Source organism: Diceros bicornis, chromosome 6 (genome assembly GCF_020826845.1).
Source record: "Diceros bicornis minor isolate mBicDic1 chromosome 6, mDicBic1.mat.cur, whole genome shotgun sequence".
Taxonomy (NCBI): domain Eukaryota; kingdom Metazoa; phylum Chordata; class Mammalia; order Perissodactyla; family Rhinocerotidae; genus Diceros; species Diceros bicornis.
In genome coordinates, this window is record NC_080745.1 from 62,476,582 (window position 1) to 62,500,518 (window position 23,937).

General features: G+C 43.7%; 1 protein-coding gene across 4 annotated transcripts in view; it reads right to left on the minus strand.

Annotated features, from left to right (window-relative positions):
* Positions 1 to 23,937, minus strand: part of PIK3AP1 (phosphoinositide-3-kinase adaptor protein 1) — a 115,436-nt gene that overhangs the window by 33,689 nt on the left and 57,810 nt on the right. For all 4 annotated transcript variants that reach the window (XM_058543638.1, XM_058543637.1, XM_058543639.1 and 1 more), the window contains 4 exons: positions 22,100 to 22,289; positions 7,559 to 7,654; positions 4,931 to 5,128; positions 1,692 to 1,757 (listed from right to left, as the gene is read on the minus strand). In XM_058543638.1, the coding sequence (XP_058399621.1) occupies positions 1,692 to 1,757; positions 4,931 to 5,128; positions 7,559 to 7,654; positions 22,100 to 22,289 (550 nt within the window). The remainder of the gene's footprint in view (positions 1 to 1,691; positions 1,758 to 4,930; positions 5,129 to 7,558; positions 7,655 to 22,099; positions 22,290 to 23,937) is intronic.

A 23,937-nucleotide genomic window follows, 5' to 3' on the forward strand; every position in this document is an offset into this window, starting at 1 on the left:
AGAAGGGGAGAGATGACATGGAATCAGAGAGAGCGAAGCAGTTAATAATTTCAAAGCCTGTTACACTGAAGAAGACAAGGCCACACACTTTAGGGAGGTATGGCATCCACTGGATGAGTCAATAGAATCCTCTAAGCCTGAACTACTGAAAAGGCTTTAAACCAGCATTTCTCAACCTAGGCACTATTGACATTTTGGACTGGATAATTCTCTGTTGTTGGCAGGCTGTCTTATGCACTGTAGGATGTTTAGCCTCATTTCTGGCCTCTAACCACTAGACGCCAATAGCACCCCCTTCCTCAGTTGGGACAACCAAAAACGTCCCAGACATTGCCAAATGTCCTCTGGGGGGCTGGGGAGGAGAAATCACCCCCAGTTGAGAACCACTGCTTTAGACTAAAATCCACTCCCAGAAGAGAATATATGGGAAGAGTCTAGCCAGGATGCTTCTCCCAGCACCAGTCTCCCAGCCTCCCCATCCTCCCTACCTCTGAGCAGCATGAGGCACAGTGATTGTGGAGCCATGGGCATGAAACGCCCGAGGAGACTGGAATGCCGATGGAATCATGACCCAGGTCCAGCATCACCTGGTAGCAATTAGGTACTAGGTCCCAGCTGGCTCTCCTTGGGTTGTTCCTGTGCCAACCTCTCCTCCACATTACAAATTCCTAGTTTTCTGCTTTGGAGATTCTAGGGAAATATGAAGCTAACCCCTCTCTCTCTCCAGGCTGTGACTCCACTAAGTTCTGTGGAGAACGAGCTACTTGCAGAGGTGATGGGGCCATTGGGGCATGTGAGGACAACTTGACATTTTACTGCTCATTTCCTGTAGGGCTAGCTTTGATTCTGCGGTTCTCTAGCAGGACCCTATTTGGGCATTGTGATTCAGGGAGATGGCATGAAGGAAAAAGAAAGATGATTTTTTGGGTGGGTATTGAAAAAGCCTCAACCATTCACTTCTCTGTCTACGCACACCCACATACCTTTCTCCCAGGTTTGCTCACTTCAAGGCTGTCTCTAATTGTACTGGGAGATGGAGTGTTGGGAGAAAACAAAAGTACAAGCCAAACAATTCCAGTCTCCTACTACCCAAGTCCTGGGCAATGCCTTCAAATGCTCAGATGGTGTCATGGCTCCTTTGCAAAAGAATCATCCAGGGGATGACACTGAATGCCTCTGTTTAGCACAAGGAAATTCATCAAGAAAAAAGAGTACTTATCTCCTCAAACTTCCTTAAAAAGTCTTTTGGAAAAAAAAAGAAAAATGTTACCCAGTGGCAAGCAAAATGTCTCTTAAATAAAAGTTGAATTATAGTATAGTTTAGCTGGTGCCCATAGAGTAAGTAAATAGCACGGAAAGGCTGTATCATTAGGTAAAGACTGGGTGCTGGGACACCCACTTTCATCCTATTGGCATCAATTTCAATGTTTAGATTGCACTTTTGTGTGCTGTTACAGACACTTGCTAGTGTATTCATGTCCTTGGTATGATCAATTTGTACAATATTCTAGGGCCCCCAATCTCTTATCCTCTCCCTTTACCATGAGTACAGCTCCACCTAGGGTATCTCCTGGACCTCTCTGTTCTTCAATGCTAAGGAGGTGTTACACCTGGAAGTCACTGAAACATGGACACTTCTACCACCCGGAAGTTCAGGTCATACCAAAGGAAGCTGAAGACGTCTGGCTTACCTTTCCTGATGCTCTCTGAGGAAACATAGAAATTTCCAGGCCGCTCTTGACTTTTTTCTGCAAAAACTATGAGATAAAGAATATACTAGGTAAAAGTCAAATCAGATCTCTTTCTAAAAGGCTTTATAATATTTTATACATTTACAAAAAAAATTACCAAAATCTTGTACAAAAAAATAATAATGATGGATCACACCCAGGACCACAGTATGCAGTTCTGTGGTCTGTTCAAAAATTCTAGTTGGAGGCAACTAATGAGCAGAAGCTGTAGGGATTATGAAATGAAGACAGACCAAACAGACAAGGTCTCAAACCCAGAAAGACAAAGCCAGCCTGAGGACATGATTGGCATTTACGAGATCAGTAAAGAAAAGCGTAATGTGGACAAGGATGTGTGCTGGATCCCTGAATACCTGAAGCTGGCCGTGGAACCCCTGAAGCTTGAGAATAAAAGGAAGTGCCACTTAACATATCAACAAGTGCCTTAAGACACAACTTGGAGTGGTGGAACAGGTAAAATGTGTGCCTGGCTCCAAAGGAACTTAGATGAAGTCCTTCATGAGTGACAGACCCATAAAAGCTAAACAGGGAAAACTGGGAAGTGACAAATGTTCACTTAGTGGCAGGACTGCATAGTGATTAAGTCTCCCTGGGCTCTGCAGGAGACTCCCTGGATTCAAATCCTGGCTCTGCCACTGATGAGCCATACGATCTTGGACAAGAGGCTTGACCTCTCCTTACCTCTGCTTTCTGATACGTAGAATGAGGATGATAATAGCACCTTCCTCATTGGGTTGCTGTGGGGATTATATGAGTTAATACAGGGAAAGTGCTTAGAACAGTGCCTGGCACATGCAAGCACTCAATGTTAGCTTTTATTATCCTTATTCATATCTAAACCTTGAGATTGATGCCAATAGGACAGTAATATCTTGGCATGCTAGTTAACATAAGTGATGTCTGTACAGTGCTTTACAGTTTATAAAGTAGTTCCTCATGTATTATTTCATCTGACCCTCACAATAAGGCTCTGGCAGAGTATTATTAAGTATTATTATGATATATGCATCAATGTATACATATATTCTTATAATACCCATTTTATAGACGAGGAAACTAAAACTAAAGAGAGTAAGTCATGCCCAATATCCTATGGTGTACAGCTGCAAAATATAAGAGCTGGGACATGAACCCAGGTGTTCTGGCCTCCAAACCACTGCCCTTTTTTCCTTCTCCTGCCTCTCTCCTTTCCTTTGTTTCCCAGCAATTCCATCAGGGCTCTTTAGAAATCACCTGTGCCCCTGTCCAGACTGCCTCCCCACAATGAGCTGTGCCAGCAACTCCCTCTCCGCCCCCCTCTGCCATTTAGGCATTATTGATGTATATTTGCATGCTTCTTCGTTTGGGTTCCCTTAGAGGCAGACCCAGGGACAACGATCCAAGTGCAAATCATCTATGTGGGAGGTGATGGAGGTGAGACAGGGAAGTGGAGAAAGCAATAAATGGTAGGTTTTCCAGTAAGTTACCATGGTGGGCAAGCTGGGAGTTCTGGAAAGCAATGTAGAACACTCACCTCAGAGTGCTCCCAGAAGATGGGTACTCAGCCACCAACCCCCATCAGTCATTGATTGAGGGCTGCTTCCAGGGCTGTTAATCCCCCAAATTCTTCCAGCCTGTCCTACAACCGGGCAGGGGAGGCTCCAGCTGCCAGAGAAAGCCATCAGGCTAAGAGACACAGGCCTTGACAGGCAGGGTCTAGCCAGCGGGCACAGAAACATAAAGAGCTGGGGGATGTGGGTGGGGCACCAATAGCGTCTGCTACACACGCCAGAGGAGATGTTACCCAAGGGGATGGCAAACCACGAGCGCTGACAGCACTTGGTAATACTACATAACATCCCTCAACTGTATTTCTACCCAAATTAGGGTTCCAGATTTAACAAACTAAAACCAAAACCAAAAAGAAGAGTGCAATATTTGGGACATACTTACACTAAAAAATTACTTGCTGTTTGTCTGAAATTCATACTTACATTCATTACAATTTATACAGGCATCCTGTACTCTATTTGACAACGCTAGCCCAATTACCTGGGGTTCTGGTTGAGGGCTACCTTCCCCAATCTATGATCTCCTTTTGCCACATCTACCACAACCTGCTTATACTATTAAAAATGGAATGGAAGGCATGCACATAGATCTGGCAGTTCTTATACTCTTATAGTACCTGTAATCATAGTAATACAATCAAGTCCTGAAAGAGATTGAAACTGACAATGTTATCAGCATCTAACTGATGTCCCAGGGACCATTAAGAAGTCAAAGTCTAATTCTCACCAATTTTTATCAATGTAGGTAGGTAGACAGCCTAGCATAGTGGCTGAAAGCCAGGGTTGTGGAGTCAGACTCCCTGAGTTCAAATCCTGGCTCTGTTATGTGGTAATCAAGTGGAGGCTTAATCTTTGAGCCTCCATTTTCCTCATCTGTAAAATGGGGAGGATAATGGTCCTTACCTAATAGACTATTGTAAGATTAAATGACATGTTTCAGATAGAGCACTCTTGGTAGAGTTCAATAAATGTTAGCCATTAAAAATTAATAAGACGAAGAAGAGATTCAGGAGATAAACGTTTACCAGAGTTCTTGCCATTTGCAGTAGAGGGAAATCTTGTTTATCTCCATCTTTATACTGTGTTTGAATGCCTCCAGGAAGGCCGGAACTGAATATGATCATTGCCCCTAGTCTAGCTCCAGAATCTGCCCTGAACTCTGACCTTGTCTCCTGGGGCTGGTTGGAGACCATTCAGTAGGGGATAGTCTCTAAGCAATGGCTCAGAAGCTAGAGGATCCAGGGAATTCCTGCTGAGAAGCTCTGAAGACTCGCTGGGCATCATTCCCTGCCACACTTGCCTTTATTTTTATTTATTTATTTTGTGTGCATGTGAGGAAGATCAGCCCTGAGCTAACATCCATGCTAATCCTCCTCTTTTTTTTTTTTTTACTGAGGAAGACCGGCTCTGAGCTATTGCCAATCCTCCTCCTTTTTTTTTTCCCCCAGAGCCCCAGTAAATAGTTGTATGTCATAGTTGCACATCCTTCTAGTTGCTATATGTGAGACGTGGCCTCAGCATGGCCAGAGAAGCGGTGGCGTCGGTGCGCGCCCGGGATCCGAACCCGGGCTGCCAGTAGCGGAGCGTGCACACTTAACCGCTAAGCCACGGGGCCGGCCCCACACTTGCCTTTAGAAATATATGGTTCATTGTCGGGCAGCTGGTGAGCACCAGAAGCACTGGCCTCTGGCCTGGGCACTGGAACGGGGGGCCTGCTAGCCAGGTCCACGGAAAAGGCGTCGTCATCATCCACAGTGTGATAAACATCTTCTTCCTCACCAAGATGGGGCTGCTCCCTCTCCAAACTGGGCATTCTCATGCTGTTGCCTACAAACACAAAGAAAGGTGACCGAAAGCGTGATCAATCAAACTGGGTGACTGCCAGTCATAAGAGCAAAGAAAGTGACCATACCTTATTGTACAGTGGTGCCCTTTGGCAAAGGGCTTTCCCCTATATCATTTCCTGTATGATCTACTCAGAACCCCATGCAAAGCCACTGAGAAAACACTGATGTCACCGTTATTTGCTGCCCAGCAATGCAGCAAAAGGAAGTGAGCACTAGGCTCTATCATCTCAATTTTACTGCTGGGATTCAGTTATTGATCCCATTAGAACCAGAGAAAAGAGAGCACAGCCCCCAAAGCTGAAGCACACTTGGAGCCCCACCCTGGCGCCTGGGCAGCAGAGTGAGGGTGGCCCGGAGTCCTCACCACCAATGGCTCCAGCATCCCCGTCCTCAGCATCAAAATGACTACAGCAAATCCTCCCTGAGGACTTTCTCTGTAGGTGTATTACCCACCTCATCTCCTTTGATTGTATAACAACGCTGCGGAGTAACTACAATCATTATTCTCATTTTGCTATGAAGAAACTGGGGCCTTGAGGATTTAAATAACTTTCCCAATGTCACTTAGAGGCAGATTGGCGCCCAGGAAAGCTGACTCCAGAGCATGTGCTCTTAACCTCCATGCTCCACTCCTTCTTTCCCAACCTGTGCCCCCACCCTGCTCCCCACTGACCAGAAAGATTTAGGACAGAAGCTTGCCTTCCATTCGCTGTCCCTGGAGTCCCACAACCCTCAGGTTTTCACTGCCTCCTTCCTGGTGACAGGCTGCAACGCTCTGTGCTGGCACCTGAGCACGGTGCCCTCTTGGCTTCGAGAATCTCAGTGGACCTGGCTGTGTACTCCATCTGCCCCTCACACACCCGAGTTGTGTGACCTTGGGCATGTTAACCTCTCTGAGCCTGATTTCCCTCTGAGACCAACTCACAGGAGTACTGTGAGAACAAAATAATAAAGGAAAAGCACCCAGCTCAGTACGTGCACATAGTAGGTGATTCCCTCTCCCTTCCTTCTTCTCCCTAGCACCATTCGGTCAACAAATCTTTATTAAACGCCTGTTTGAGATACAGGAATGAATAAATCTTGGGGCTTCTTCCTATAGGATTTCCATTCCAGTGATTTACTGGGAATTTTTTCATTGCATCTTTTCTGAGCTGCGGTGAGACTGCTCTTGGCTTCCCTGTGTCCTGGGTCCAGAGGACGGACCAGACTGGTCCCAACTTATCAGATGGCTCTGAGTCCCAAGACTCTACCCTCAAGGAAGTTCCCATTTAGTGGAAAAGCCCCCATCTGTTCATCTTCGAACATCTTGTACAATGGCATGAAGAAATTCTGGGGAGGCTTGTTTGATGTTAACAAAATGAGGTGTCCTAGGAGAGCTGCAGGCTATCCTACAGGGCACGGTGATTCCCACAGTGCCTGTCCCTCATGCACGCAAGTACTCAGGTCTGTCCTGACAGTGTGAAAGCAGCCACAGACAATACTAAATCAACAGGCACAGCATGGTCCAATAACACTTTATTTAGAAAAACAGGCAGCTGGCCAGGCTATGGTTTGTCTACCACTGCTTAGAAGTTTTCTTTCCTCTTCACTGTCAAAACCACTTTTCCCATCCTGAGTACCATCCTCTTAGCACCCTGCTTTCTATACCTACTTGATCAACAGACGCCATCATCAATTATAAATCACTGGACAGAGTTAAGGAATTATCCATGCAATTTAACATTCCCCACCTTTGAAATCTTCAATAATAATAATAGCAACAACAATAATAAACCTTTATTGCCTGTTATATACCTGGCCCTGCTCTGAGGCCTAATATACAATAACTCATTTAATTCTCACAACCTTCATCTCATTTTATGACTGAAGAAACTGAGACTCAGAGGAAATGAGTAAATTGCCTAAAGTTTTCCAGCTAACTGAAGGGCAAGTTGAATACAGATCAGAGTCCATGTTTTTAACCACTATGCAATACAGCCTCGACTTAATAATACTGGTGTATATTTCCTTATATTCTCCTTCACCAGAAAGTAAAGTCTCTGGAGGGCACTGATCATATCTGATTTTTCTTTGTGTTCTCCCACCCCCAACATCCCGAATAGTGCTTTGCTCATAGTAAAGTACTCAACAAATTTTGGTCAAATAAAAATAAACATGTGCATTTAAAAAGAGGTCTTGCTGAAGGCAACTTGTTTACCCAAATGAGTGGCTCCTCTGGTGGGAACTTTTGGTCTATCTGTAATAGGCTGAAGGAGGACCTCATGGGGATGGAGTGCCTTCAATCACACCACATGCCATGTGCGTGGCAGCCCATTCCCTGAGTGGAACAACCCTCATAGGGAACCAGGCAATAACTTACATTTATTTCTCTTTCCCTCTTTTTGCTTCCCTGCTCACAGAGGCAACTTACCTTCTAAAAACTTGCGGATCATCGAGTCCTTAGTGGTCCGAGAGAAACCATCTCCAGGGATTGGATTAGATGTACTGGCCTGAAGCATTTCAACATCTAGAAGGAAAAGGAGACTAAGAGTTTATATGTTATTCCTCCACACAGGCAAGGAGATTTTACAGATGGATACACCAGGTTTGACAAATCAAGAGATCCTGAACCAAGAGATTCAAGAATTCATTAATCCATCCATCTACCCATCCATGCATCCATGCATCCATGCATCCATCCATCCATCCATCCATCCCTCCAACTATCTATCTACACAATAAGGACACCCAGTAAATGTGGGGTATAAAGGAGAATAATATTAACAACCCTCAGGCCCTTTCTGGACCACAGGACTCAAAAAGTATAGATATGCTCATTTGCATTTAAAAGAATGGGCTTAATTTTTAAATATATAACCATAGCATTGTTTATAACAGCAAAAAGTAACTGTAAGCAGGAACAACAAAGAATAGATAATCTATGATTTATTTAAACAATGGAATATTATGCAACAGTTAAAAAGAATGTGTTAGAGCCACTTCTATCAACATAGTACCATCTCAAAAACATAACAACAGGAACTGTATTTTTTGGTCACCCACGTAATTGGTTATTTCAAAGGAGACAGCACATTGACCTTTGGCTTTCACTATTAAGCATAAATCCACGGAGACCAAAATTGTGTGTGAAAACCATTCAGTTACAACAGCAGATTCTACTCAAACCTGAGTAACCAACAATGCCCTACTACTTTATGACTCTGAAGTATGCGTTTTGGGAGCACAATTTTAGCCTTGCATTAAAAATGGAGCTTTGATATTGTCAAGAGGTTGCATTCACTCAGTCATATCACACAATTACTGGGGACTTATTTGCTTAGGCAAAATATGTAGTTTGAAGTTGAATAGGATACTCTGAGAAAAAAAAGTAGTTTGAATTTAATCAATATACATAGATATACCATTTCCTCACTACTTAGATCTCTGGGGACCAGTTAAATACAATCTGGTAAATTTGTATGATGAATTCTATACAACTATTTATATCACATTTCCCAAGAACATTCATTGGAAAGAGGTCATGGTCATAAAGTAAAGTTGAGGATAATGAACTTTATATAACATAATCCTAGCTGTGAAACAAAATATTTGTATGTGCATAGAAAAAAAAGCCTGGAAAGAAATACATCAAGATGCATATGGTGGCTGTTTCTGGAGTAGTACAGATTATGGACATTTTATTTTCTATTTTATACTTTTCTTTGTCTTCCAAATTATCCACAATAGTTTGTGTTGCTTTCATATATGAGAAAGACCCTATCGACATTTTTTTAAGGGCCCAGGTAATTATGATCAAGTACATACAATTAGATTCCCAAAGCAAAAATAATTTCAGGTTATTAAAAAAATAAATGATGGCTCTCCTTATGTTTTTAATTATATAAAATACTGATTGATTTTTTTTTAATTATATAAAATACTGATTTGTAAACTTTCCAGTGACCAGATATTACATTATTACATAGCATAGCTCCTACTGGACCTTGTTTCAAACTTTGATAATCCTTTTGATAATCAAAATATAAATTTTGTGACCATTAACAAAAAACATAATGTTGAGTGAAAAAGTTTTAGAAGGGTATTTTCAGTATGGTACTGTTTATACAAAGTTTTAAGGCATGTAAAACAATAATAGATATTGTTCATGAATTGATAAATATGTATACATATAACAGATATAAACATGCTGGGAATGATAAAAGTTGAATTCGTGGTAGTGGTTACCTCTGGAGAGGGAGTGAGGACAATTGGATTCTGAAGCAAAGGAAGCTGCACTAGGGCTATAATATTTAATTTTTTCAAAAAGACCTGAGATAAAAAAAGAAAAATACATATTCTTGATGAATCAGAATTTTTGAGAAATACAACATTTTAGAAAAATAACATGCTACCTTTGGCCCCCAAAGAAGGGAAAAATAAGATTCCATTTTTGTATTTGCTTGTATATGCAAAAAGAAACTCTGGAAAGAGACGTAAACAATTAAGATCAGTGCTTTCCTAGGAGCTAGGAAGAGGAAGGACAAGGAGGACTGGAGAAAGATTTTTCACCATTCATCTTTTTATATTTTAGTTTTTTAGCCTATGAAAAAAATAAAATAAGGGGCCGGCTCCGTGGCTTAGCGGTTAAGTGTGCGCGCTCTGATGCTGGCAGCCCGGGGTTCGGATCCTGGGCACGCCCCAAGGCACCACTTCTCCGTCCAACCCGAGGCCGAGTCCCACGTACAGCAACTAGAAGGATGTGAACCTATGACATACAACTATCTACTGGGGCTTTGGGGGGAAAAAAATGAATAAATAAAATCTTTAAAAAAAAATAAAATAAAATAAGAAATGCAGGGCCCTGATCATGTTTGTGTTACCTTAAATATTGTCCAAAGAAAGAAAAAGAAAAAATCCAACGGTTTTTTTTTGGGGGGGGCGGGGGGGCTGAGGCAGATTGTCCCTGAGCTAACATCCGTGCTCATTTTCCTCTATTTTGTATGTGGCACGCCACCACAGCAAGGCTTGATGAGCAGTATGTAGGTCCACGCCCGGGATCTGAAACCACAAACCCTGGGCCACCAAAGCAGAGCGTGCGAACTTAACCACTACGCCACTGGGCTGGACCCCCAAGTCCTTTTTTCTACCTCATCAGTTAAGTGTTTCCTGACATGGTGGAGATGTTACATTAAATATCCAAGAAGCTGGTCCAGGGCAGAGTGGTGTCAGGACAGTTTCAATCACCAATAACCAAATCTCCCAGGCTGGCAACACCAGAGCACAAACCTCACACACACCATCTGTCACCCCTGTTGACACAGTGGTAAAAGGGTCATGGAGTGAGCTAGCTATTTTCACTAACAAAGTTGTATTTGAGAGAACTGATTTCCACGTCTGAGAGGTAGATGCAAAATTGAAGGAGCCAGGAAGGTTTAGGAAAATAAAATGTGGAAGAAAATAGTAGCAGCAAGAGCAGCCCTGGCTAGAGCTGGCATGCTAATAAAATAAGGACAGGGATGTCTGCCCTTGGTATTACGACCCCATCTTAACGTGCTGAGTTTTTTGTGGATTAAAGAAAGAATTAAAAAAAGAAAAGAAAGGATAAAGAATGAGCACTAGTAATAAGACACATCAATATCATGATCACTTGATAGAATGTACTGAGGAGGATGCAACATCATTTCTATAGCATTCTTGCCAAAAATGCATAACCTCAGTCCAATCATAGAAAACATCTGACAAACCCAAACTGAGGGCATTCTACAAAATAAGTGATCAGTGCTCTTCAAAAGTGTCAAGACAAGGAACGACTGAGGAATTGTTACAAATTGGAGGAGAGTAAGAAGAAATAACTACTGTGGGATGCTATCTAGGATCTGCATCCAAGATCCTATCAGCATCTAGGATCCTACCTACAAACAGAAAGAGAACATTAAGGGGAAAACTAGTGAAATTTGAACAAGGTCTGGAGGTTAGTTAACCAAGGTTAAATTCCCAAGGTTAAATTAACCAAGGTTAATTTCCTCATTTTAATAATTGTACTATGGCTATGTAAGATGCTAATATTAGGGAAATCTGGGTGAAAGGTATACAGGAACAGTAGCATTTTTGTAACTTCTCTTTAAGTCTAAAAGTAGTTCACATTATTAAAAAGACAAGAAATAACAAGTGTCGGAGAGGCTGTGGAGAAAAGGAAACCCTTATACACTGCTGGCGAGAATGTAAATTGGTGCAGCCACTATGGAAAACAGTATGGAGATTCCTCAAAAAATTAAAAATAGAACTACCATATGATCCAGCTATTCTACTTCTGGGTATTTATCCAAAGAACACAAAAACACTAATTCAAAAAGATATGTGCACCTCTTGGCTATTATTCACAATAGCCAAGACTTGGAAACAACCTAAGTGCCCATCAATGGATGAATGGATAAAGAAGATATGAGATACACACACACACACACACACACACACACACACACAATGGAATGCTACTCAGCCACAGAAAAGATGAAATCTTGCCATTTGGGACAACATGGATGGACCTTGAGGGTATTATGCTAAGTGAAATAAGCCAGAAGGAGAAAGCCAAATACTATATGATTTCACATATGGTATTATGTGGAAGACAAAACAAGAACAACAACAAACAAACACATAGATACAGAGAATAGATTGGTGGTTACCAGACGGGAAAGGAGGTGCAGGAGGATGAAAGGGGTAAAGGGGCAGATGTGTATGGTGACGGATGGAAACTAGACTTTTGGTGGTGAAAGCAATGTAGTCTATACAGAAGTCGAAATATCATGATGTACACTTGAAATTTATATAATCTTATAAACCAATGTTACCTCAATAAAAATAAATAAATAATAACAGTAGTTCACAAAAAAAATTTTTTTTAAAAAGAGGAAGGAGGTGGAGGTGGAGGAGGGGAGGAGAAGAAGAAATGCAACGGCAAAACTAAAGAAGCATAACTTCGGGGATGACCTAAGCTGACCCTTTCCTGTCCACCTACACTGTCAGGCCACCTACCGGTGACACTTGAGAGCCAGGCACGTATGGGTACAATGATCGAGGCAGGGCTAAATGAGCCACCAGTGACAAACAGGTCTTTTTACCTTGTAGTCATGCCTTAACTGGTGGTTAAGAGCATGATTTTGGGAGTAGATAAACTAGGATCTGCTAACCATCAGTCCTGTGACCTTAGCAGAGTTATTAATGCTCCTGGAGGCACCCTAGAAGGATGGTGAGAGGCTTGGGCACTAGGATCAAAATACATAGGTTCTGATTTTGATTCTTCCACTTCTGGCTGCAGCACTGCAACCCCCACCAGTCCAACACCAAGCAGACTTTTTAGAACCAACTGATCACTCAGACTCACAAGATGACCGTGGGCCATGCTGGCACCAGTCTACTCAGAAGGCTGTAGGATGCAGGCCAGCTGGACAGTGCCAAGCGGCATTCCTCATTTGGGCCGTCTTTGCACCAGTGCAAGGAGACAAGATCCGTATCACGCAGGTGGAGTAGCCACCTTGGTGAAAAGCCTCGTGTCCCACAGGAACAGCATGTCTCATAGCAACTCCTGAGGCATAGCTTCCAGGGTCCCCACAAGAGGCATGCCAGTCACTGCCCTCGGGGAAGCCCAAAGTATGGTGTCCCTTTCAGGTATTTATAGTTCACATACAGCTCCTCCCAGTTCCAGATGCAATTTACCAGTCAATTAGGGGTCATTTTTATCATAGGTCATGTTGCCTAGAAACACAGTTGACATTTGGCTCTTATCAGGTTACCAAGGTAACAGAGCTAGGAAGCCAACTGAAGGTCAAATTCTCATGCAGAAAGGGAAATGATAGCTGTTATAACTCTTTGCCCACAATTATCTTGGGTCAAGTTGTTTAAATCCTCCAAGCTTCTCTTTTCCCATCTGTAAAATGGTGATAATAATGGTACATATCTCTTAGGTGTGTCATGAGTATTCAGTGACAAGCTTGCCAAGTGCTTAGCACATTGCACAGCACATAAGAGTGTGCTAAGCACATTCATAATTGCTAAATGAATGCTAGCTGCTACTATTACTAATCTTTATTATTAAATTCTACACCCAGCCTAATGTCCTAACAGAGAATAAAAAAGAGGATTCAATTCACACTTTTTTAACAGTAACTTTATTTGTTTGAAGTCAAGTCTCCTCCTTCAGATTAATAAATGCTTATGAGTTAATTCTAACTGAATTTCCACACATATTCTCAAATATCACATGTATTACACTTCCTAGGAAAGAATTACAGCCAATCAATATTTTTATATTTGAATACACTTAAAGCACGGGGGGATTTTAAGATAACAAATGCCAATTCTTTACAATAGAATTATGTGTGGAAATCTGACTCACAAACAAGGCTTGCCAGGCATTTTCTTGATTGTGGCTCCTGAGCACCAAGTCCTGGCTGGACAGAGCTGCAGGCTTCTTTCCTCCTTTGCCAAGGCTCTGCCGCTGCAGTCCAGACCTGACTTGGAGGCTCCAGACCCATTTACCTTGTGCTTTCCTGAGGCCCATCACGTTCTTTATTAGTGAGCTCAGCAATGAACACCAAGGGGAAACTCCAGCAGCTCTTCAATCCCTTCTGGCCCCACCCCGTGCAGCCGGGATCAGAGGTAGAGGCTAATCCTAAGGACAGAGTCTAAATCCAGAGGATCTGAGGCATGGCTGGAAGAACACAAAGCGGGCAAGGGTGCAGGGAGGGGTGGGAGGGTGGTCTGTAGCCACAGGAGAAGGCCTGGAAGTCAGCGGTAAAGACTCTGACAAGGGCTGGAGCCATGTGAATGGTCTGCAGTCAGATGACAAACATAAGTCAGAAAAAGGCAGCAGCTGAAGCCAGGCAAGCGATAGGCCCAGGACAGTGGCCACTGTGTGACCAATGTGGGGCAACATCACGGTCAGAGGCGGTGGTTACCGGCACAGACTTTGGTATCCTGGAGACCTGGGTTCAAGCCCTGGCTCTGACTCTTACTAGTTCTGTGTCCTTGGGCTAGTTACTTGATATCATTAACCTTCTATATCTCCATCTGTAAAGTAGGGATAAATAACAGTACCTATCTCATAGGACGACTATGGACCAAGTGAGACAATGCTTATAAAATGCTTAGCAACAGTCCCAGGCACTAAATATTAATGGTTATCCTTATCATTACATTGAGGCAACCTAGATAGTGTATTAGTTTTGTATTGCTGCTGTAACAAATTGCCAAACTTAGTGGCTTAAAACAACATAAATTTATTATCTTGCAGTTCTATAGTTTAGAAGTCTGAAATGGGTCTCACTGGGCTAAAATCAAGCTTTTGGCAGGACTGCATTCTTTGCTGGGAACTCTAGGAGAGGATCTGTCTCCTTGCCCTTTCCAGCTTCTAGAGGCCCCCTGTATTCCTTGGCACGAGGCCCTCTTCCTCCATCTTCAAAGCCAGCAATGTCAGGCGGAAAGCTTAGCTGAACTGAGTCCTTCTCATGGTGCCATCTCTGGCCTGTCTTCTGATTCTTTTCTTCCACTTTTAAGGACCCTTGTGATTATATAGGACCAACCTGGAAAACCTAGGATACTCCCCTTATCTTAAGGCCAGCTGATTAGCAACCTTAATTCCATCTGCAACTTTAATTCCCCTTTGCCATGTAGTCTAGCACATTCACAGACTCAGGGGCATTATTCTGCCTACTACAGATGGGACCAAATATCAGTACAGTCAGCCTGCAATGAATTTCCTTCCCATACTGGGCTGGCGAGGGGAGTAGGGCACACTCAAGCAAGTCCATCATGTCCTCCCATGGACTCAGCAGCCCCGGCCTAACGCCAGCACTGGCCTCTATTGAGTACCTGGATGTGCACTGCCTTAAAAGAAGTTACCTAGAAATGATTTTCTTTCCATTTATATTTAAATAAAATGATTCTTTTCACACTGAATTGAACATAAATATCTTTAGTAGACCAGGAACAGCAAATACACACATTGGCTTCCATGTCCCTATTCTGTACTCAAGGCAAACATCACTAATCAATCATAGCATACTTCCTGGCCTCAGAATCATTCCTCAACACAGCTCCCCAGGCACTCAATACCAGCTAACTGACATTGGCACATGAATTATTTTTTTTTTTTTTTTTTTTTTTTTTTTTTTGTGAGGAGATCAGCCCTGAGCTAACATCCGCCAATCCTCCTCTTTTTTTTTGCTGAGGAAGACGGCCCTGGGCTAACATCTGTGCCCATCTTCCTCCACTTTATATGGGACGCCGCCACAGCATGGCTTACCAAGCAGTGCGTCGGTGCGCGCCCGGGATCCGAACCAGCGAACCCCGGGCCGCCGCAGCGGAGCGCGCGCACTTAACCGCTTGCGCCACCGGGCCGGCCCCGCACATGAATTATTTTTAAAACACTATTTGTCATACTTATATTAGACTGTTAAGTCCTAGTAGGAGCAGATACTACTTTTGTAATAATAAAGAAAAGAAAAGAAAAAGTACCTAGTTGTGTGGAGTTAATGAGCGATAAGACCTTCTCAAACTCTAAATGTGATAACCCCACGTGTGCATACAACCCAGGCATACAGTGAGTAACACACAAGTGACTGACATACAGAGAAAATTCCGGAGGTGAAAGGAGTGTTTCCAGACAAAGGACGTTTTGTAAAGAAAAGTAGAATAACAAATCCCTTCATTCCTGGATGCTCAGGGTTTGTACTTCAGATTCCACTTAACCTTCAGCACTCCTCAGTTAAAAATAAACGGAAATGCGTTGAAACCTGCTGGTCTAAGGAGAAAGTGCAAAGTTCTTCCATTTCAACAGAGAGGAAAAAAAAACCCAAACAATAACGAGGAGACTCTGGGGCCACAGTCTCCATCTGGGAAGAGCCAGCGGCAGTGTTATGCCGTATTTTATTCAAGGAGTCAATCAGAAAGAACCCATTCCTGAGAAGAACGAAGCTTGAACAGATAAGAGAAAGCACAGGCAGGCACTTAATTAAGGAATGAGTCAAGAGCAATAACGAATTTTCAAAGAAGCTCATACGATACTCCTCATGGGACATAAAACTACATCACTTAGCTGCAGTGGAAACTCCATCCAGATTATGTTGTTGATTTAATATAAAACCTAATCTGAGTATATAATACAGTAAAATGACAGATACTGAGAAAAGCTCTCAACTCCTGAAAGTGGGCCAAAAGAATTTTTTTTCAGCAAGTATCTTTTGTGGCCAAAAAAGAGCTTAGAGTAAGGAGCAGCATGGTAAAATATTCGAAGATAACCTGAAACCTGATTGGTTCTGTTTGCACTCAGGTGGAATGAAGTGCTTTGATGGACCATGTCAAGAAGAAAGTCCAACTTTTCCATACCCTAATGGAGAAGTGATGGAAAGGAGAGAGAGAGAAAGAGAGAGTCACACACATGCGCGCGCGCGCGCGCGCGCGCGCGCGCGCACACACACACACACACACACACACACACAGACAATGAGACAGAGAGACAGACAGAGAGAGGAAAAGACAGAGGGAGTCAGGGGGAGAGAGACAGAGAGAGAGTGACAGAGAGAGACAGACAGACTAGACAGAGTTAGAATCAGAGACAGAGACAGAAGGACAGAGAGAAGAGAATGGAGTCTGAAATCACGGGGGCTTAGGAGTGATGGCGGCACTGGCAGTGAAAAAGAAGGAGCTAAGAGTGAAAGGGTTAGGAGAAGATACAAATAAAAGTTTCCTTATGCAGACAAGATCTGTTAAGCAAAGCCACCACTGGTGGTGGGGATGTTATCTTATTAACTTTAAAACATTCAACCCAGCATGCCAGCGTACCTATGTCCCCAACACAGTTCTTGCACGTCTGGAGGAGTGAAAAGCAATGGAAGTCAGGAAGTGCCTTGAGCCTCATCTCCCACATGGTGCATCTGCCTCCCTTTGTCCTGCTGGGTCATTTACAGCCCTGGACAGGACAGCTTTGCCTCTGAATGAGATCTGTCCTTGCTGTAGGATCTCATGCCTTGCACCCAGCCCCACTGCCCCTAAAGCATCTCTTAGCTCTACTAGCCAGAATCTTCCCAAGACGGATAGCAGGAGGATGGCACAGTCTCAGTGGCCACAGGAGGAGAAACTCCTGAGAGAAGAGGGTGCAAATAGGGAAAGTGGCATGTTCCAGAAGCAAATCAGTAACTTAACAATTTTGCTTACAAATGGTCCTTCAGCTGGCTCAGACCTTATAGGCTGGGTTGCAAGGCCCTTTACTGAGCCCAACTATGCCCCCAGCTCAGAGGGGATCCAGCCCACAGAGAGCTCAGGTCAAGAAAACCCTGCTGGAGATGATCTGTTACAAAGACGCCAGTTACCAAGGAGGTTGCTAACGGTAGCCAGCAAGTTAGCTAGGGCTAGGTCAGCTCTCTGCACTACACAAACTTGCGCTGCAGAACTGGGCAGAGGGAGCAGGGGTGCAAAAGAAAAGTTCAACACAGGAGTCATGTGAAGCAGAACAGCCCTCTGGGATGGATTAGAGTGACTCGTGTGAGTTTAGAGTTTCTAGAAATGAGATACTAGCCTTTCTCCTTTTACTCCTTTCTCCTATGGAAGAAAGATGAGCCTCTGAGATATTTAAGCAGAGCTAAATCCACAAGCGGATTACCTTGGAAACAGCTGGACAAGGGCCTCCCAGAAATGGCTCCTGAGGTGTTAGTACCCAGAGCCTCAGGGAAGTGACCAGTCACTGGGTAAGGTTTCCGCACAAATGTGCTACCTACATCAAAGGACCACCAGGACCACTGTATCATTCTCTGAAGGCAAGGGCAGGGGCAAAAGAACTGAGAAAAAGATTGGGAGATAGTGGAAACACCCCAAGAGAGGTGTGCCTTGATTTTTATTTAGTGTTTGCACAAGCTGACCTTTAATAACGACACTTATTTCTTACGTAGTAAGGTGCGGAAGTTGATAGTTTAAATCTGTGGGGTCTTGAGCAAAAAATTCCCAGGAGAATGGCGGGGAAAGCTGGTCTGATAACAAATACACGTAGTTACCACCTGGTGGCAGCATATCTAAACCAAAGACTGAGTGTGAGGGGGTGTGTGTGTGAGTGTGCGCACACCCACGCAAGTTCAGGGGAAGGAGAGATTGGAGTAGAATCATAAAATCTCAGGGTCAGAACCCAACATGATGCCCCAGCCCCACTTCATTCAACACTGGGAGTTTCCCTGACAACCTTCCTACTCAGTGGTTGTTTTGGATTCCCTCTGGTGAAGAAGATCTTACTACTATCCCTTTTCTAAAACTCAAGATAGAAAGAGGGAGATTCGTCCCAACACAGTTAGTGACCTTCAAAGCAATGGTAAGAAGCTGGCCTAAAGGCTGCATTGCATAATGTTTGTCCTGTGAGGGAGTGAATGAATGAGGGAGTGAGTGAATAAAGACAGCCTAATTTCCTTAATATGTTTATTTTCAGCCTCTAGGGTTGAATGGTAACAAAGGCGGGCACTGATAAACTCAGCTATTTAGACATTTAGAAATATCTCCTGTCCCAGGGTCCATCCCAGGGCTGGCAAATGCAGACCCTAGAAGAAGGGCAGCCCGGAGAGTCCTCTGTCCCAGGGGGGCAGCAGACTGACTTGTCCCCTGCGAATCTGTAGACGCAGGTTCCAGACCCAGTTCTCCCACAATATGACTTAAGTTACTAAATCTTAGAATCTTAGTTTTCTCCTCTGTAAAATGGAGATAATTCTATCCACCAAGCCCAAGGACGATCAGCTGAGATAACAGAGATAAAAGCAGTCTGTTGACTGGAAAGGGCTGGTAGATGTTTCGAGTTATTACTGTGCCGAGTAGTGTTGCAAATATGCCTCTTAGATTTATCAGTTTGTCCTACTTATTTATGAACTAAATTGCCTTCTCCCCTACAGAGTCACTGCTAGTAAAATGAAGGGTTCCTCCCCAGGACAAGTTGCTGCTCCTTCTGGGCCAGTAGGTAAGTGGTCATTCTCAAGATTAAACCACAGAGACAAAAACACAAACCAAATCACATCTAGAATCAGAAAATTCAGAGTTTATATGATCTGGCAAGTGAAAAATGCAGTGGGTTTCCTTTTCCCACCCCAAAAGCAGCCAAATTCTACAGCCTGCCTGCTGGTGGCCTCCTTCTAGTTCCACGGCAACCAGAATCCCACCGACTCCATGTAACTTTACAAGTTGCCAGGTGGCCACAAACCAGGCTGGCTCCACCTCTCCACTGCCTTGGGAAGTGCTGGAGAGGCTCACCGTTCCTGTTGTGAGGGGCCGGGCGCACGAGGAATAATGGGATGGCTGCTGTTAGCATCCCCCGCAGCTGTCCACTGATGGTGGGGGAATTTCACATGCTGGAGCATCCAGGGGATAACAGGTGTTAAGGCTCTCTGTGAACACTAAAATTCCAGTAAAGTGGGGGACTCTTGAATCATTCAACTGCCCCATACTAAGGACACAGGGCAGAAATGATGGTGCACAGTCTCTGGCTTCCCAAGTGGGTTCTGGTTGTTCTCCAAATGTTCTTTTGTGCGTGGGTCTCTGTTCCAGATTGGAAAGGACTGTGTCTTGGCCTCCCTTGTCTCCCCAACACCCAGGAGAGGTAAGTAGCTGAAACATAGTAGATGCTCCGGAAATGCTTGTTGGGTACATGGAGAGATGGATGGATGTGCAAGGGCAGGGGGCGCCAGAGGCTCTTTTGTGAGCTAATGTCTGGGCCCCTGAAAGAGGAAGCATGGTGTAGGTGCTGGTGTTTTTTTTTTAAAGAAACCAGGACTAAAATTTGTGGCATGTGATGGAAATTTCTGGCATGGAATATAGAATACAGTCCTAGAGACAGAAAGACCTGGGTTCAAATCCAGGCTCTATCACTTATTAGCTGTGAGACTTTGGGAAAGTTGTTTAACCTCTCTGTGCCTCAGTTTCCTCATTCATAAAGTGCAGGTTAATAAAAGCATCCTTGTACGATTGCTTTAAGGATTCAGTGAGATGGAGGATGTGGATGGTGGGGATGATACCTTCTCTCCTCACCTCCCTACCAAGTCACTGCTCATTTGGGAAGAGCTTCCACCAGTGCTTCCAGTCCTGCCAGTTAGGTGCTGGAAGAGAACGTCTACTGCTCTTTCCCTCTCTCCCCTCCTCCCCCAGAGGAGCAGCCAATCTGACTGGCAAGCACCTAACAACCACTGGACCACACCTTCCAGGTGCTGGGGTTGTAATGTCCAAGACCCTGTTAGTGTCAGGGTCGCCTCTGGCCCCCTGACCCACCTGCACCTGCTGCTCCAAGGTACCCTCCTGGTGCCTGCTTTTCCGTCCATGGATGGGAAAATCAGGCCCAATGCCCCGCGGGCCCAGGGCGCCACTGTCCTCTCAGGCTGAAAACTGGCAATACTCAATCTAGCCCATTCCAGAAGGGGTATTTGTCTTGTCTTTCTTGAATCTATTAATTAGACCAAATGGGAGGAAAGCGAAGTCTTAGGCAGTGTTTCATTTGATAACAAATGGTGGTAACATATTAAGAAGGCTCTTAGGGGGCCCATTTTGTGGTCCTCCTGTTTCAACCCTGGTATATGCGTTAAAATCCAACTTTAGACCAATGGTTCTCAAGGGGAGCAGCACTGCCCTCTAGGGGAGGTTTGGAAAATCCATGAGGGTGTTTCGGGTTGTCACCATGATGGAGTGACACTACTGCCATTTAGCAGGAGAAGGGAGAACGACGCTAGATACCCTGCAGTGTGTGGGACAGCCCTGCACAATGAAGTGTTTTGTGTCCCTCATGACTTTTAAATATTTCACTAGACATACATATAGGTAAAAAAAAATAACTGCTTATGGTACATATTTATACACAGCAGTGTATATGTATATGTATGTATGTACATTTTTTACTTAATATCAGCAGTTACAAGAAAAAATATGGACAAATATACCCACCTAACTATTACAAGTGTTACATTGGTTGGGTGAGTGGAGTTATATGGACTTTTAATAACTCAGTTATACATTTCTATTTTATTTCAAGTTTTTGTAAGAGTGTGTTACTTTTGTTATTGGAAAAAACAATTAAGATAACCAAAAATGGGCAAAATTTGTTAAGCAATTCAGAAGAAAAATCATGTCCTGGAGATATGATATTTTGGAAATAAGTTTACTATACATTAATCCAATAAAATCAGGTTACCAAAAAAAAAACCTGCTTATAATTCTCTGAGCCTAGAAACGTATAACCTACTTCATATGTAAATACAACTTGTATTTTTGCCTGGTTTTAATATATACTGAATTTTCCAGGAATTGAATTACTATGAAAATGGAGAAGGGAGTGTGAAGGATCGTTCCCATTTAGAAAAATCCAGGTGCCGATACCAAGGTTGCTGGCGGTATTCCAGTCCCCGATACAACAGACATGTGTCAGTCAACATCTGAGGCCACAAGAGTGGCAGTGATTCTGAGTGTAAGTGTCTGCATCTGACTATTTCATTATGTCCTCATGTGCCTGAAAACTTCCTCTCCTTTAAGTTCTCTTTTATATTTCGATTAGGGCATACATCTGATTTCTAAAAATTTCCTATGTAGGTAGGTTATATTATATACGAATCTCATGGCAGTGTCATAAAGGGGACATTACAAAATCTTTGCTATAAAAAGGGTGCGGTGGGACTGACAGGGCTGAGAGACACTGATTTAGCTTCTCAGATCACGAGGCAATGCCTTCATCAGCTCTGACTTCCAGGCCTTGCTTAAACTTTCCAGTCATACAGTGGTTATAGCAGAGGAAGTTTGGAGAAGGATTCTGCTTGTCACAGCACATGATGACAGATCTAACTTTGTGTAAAACAGGATCTTCATCTCTCTGGGGTGGGGGTAAGAAAGGGACTTCCCCCATATACCAGAATGAAGAAAGCCGTTCGTCAGCAGAAAGCTGGAAGCAGAACTGCGCTGTGCTACTTACAGAGGTCATCGGTGGCAGCCGGGACGAAGGCAGCCATGGACTCGTACAGATCCTCGTCGCAGCCGGGGTTGAGGGAGCATTTCATGAGCAGGTCTGTGGAAAGGTGGGCCATGGACTCATACACGGCGTCAGCCTCCTCCCCTTGCATCAGTTCCTCTTTAATGTGACTCTTCAGCATGTCCACAGTTTCCTGAAAGAGAAGACGGGACCCACAGGCACACTGAGACAGCCTGGCTTTCTGGGTAGAGTTAGGCCTCTGAGCGGGCTGGTGACAGCAAGGTAAAGGTTCACCTGGGTCAGGGTTGCAACTAAGTGTGTACGTCAGTACTTCTCACCAGACTGAAAGCTCCTTGAGGCCAGGCTCCAAGTCTTTTTTTGTTTGTTTGATGTGTTTTGTCTTAATCTTTGTATCTTCCCCCAACACTATGCATGGAGTCATGCATGCAGGAGACACTCGTTAAATGTCCAGTGACCAGAGGACACAAATTTAAAACTTTCTTATGAGCACCTGTTATGTGTCAGGTACGATGCTAGGTATTTGCCTAGATATCATCTCAGGTCATCCTTGCCACCACTGCTTGAGAAAGGTATAATATTCCCTAGTTCACAGATAAAACCAAAGCTCAGAAAAATCTAGTGCCTTACTCAAGGGCCTGTAATCCTGGCTTCTGACCTTTCTACTACATCCTAGTGGTTCCTCAAAAGGGAACAAAAGACACACAAGGGTGTAACCCTTACTGACCAGCCACATAGAAACTCAAATGGGCTAAACAGGGCAGCAGCCAAGGTGTTCTTGCACTTATGTGTAGTGGGAGGTCCCTCAGGAACTTGATTCGCTAGTCCCTGTTCCTCCACGCAGGCTGCTCCAAGGTGCCCGACAGTGCACATCTCCAAAGCAGCCCCCTCAGTTTTATATCCTGGATGCCCAAGAGGAGAGATGGTCATGGATGAAGGCCCTGAAGTCAGACAGGCTGTCCTCCATCGTTCTGCCTCCAGGTGGTTGTGAAGCCAGAGAGCTGGCTTCTCTGAAACCTCTTTTCCTGGTAAGAAACTTCGGTGTTTCACAATCCATATTTCAGCATCAATCCACAAAAATCCTCATTTTCATCATCACTACCCCAAGAGAGCTAATCTGCTATTGACACTCTGTGTTGGTTTCTAATGGGACCCAAGGAGTAGACCAGGTGACAGCTGTGAAGTGCAGGAGACAAGTTCTGGCATTTGGTTTTGATGTGGTGGAAAGAGGAAATGGGACAGTTCATAGAGGTCATAAACAACAAGTAGGACAACCTTTTGGTAGCAATGCTGCAGATGCATTGGTGGAAGGTGATTATAGTTGGGGAACAAAGATGATATGAGAAATGTGAACCAGATTAACTTCAGTGCAAACTGAAAGTGTGTCTTTAAACTTCCCTGTTACACAGAGTAGAACAACAAGCCCAGCTTTAGTATCCAACTAGCTTCAAATTCTATCTCCACCCTTACTAGCGTGTGACCCTAGGCACAATTACTCTACCTTTCTAAGCGCTCTTCCTCAGAGAGATAACAATACTGTCAGCTTTAAAGGATTGTGGTGAGGATTAAATGAGATAATGCATTTGCCAATCAAATAAATTCAATAAATAGTAGTTATTACTGTGAACCCAGTATGTCCTTAATAAAAACTGTTAGCATGGAAATGAAACACTGCATTTTATACATTTATGACTTCAAAGTAAAGCCGAGTAAATACTCCAGGACTGTGAGCACCTTTTAGCCTCATTTATATCAACAATACCCAAAACAGGCACTCACACTAGTCTATTCATTCAACACATTTAATCACTTCAAAACTTTGG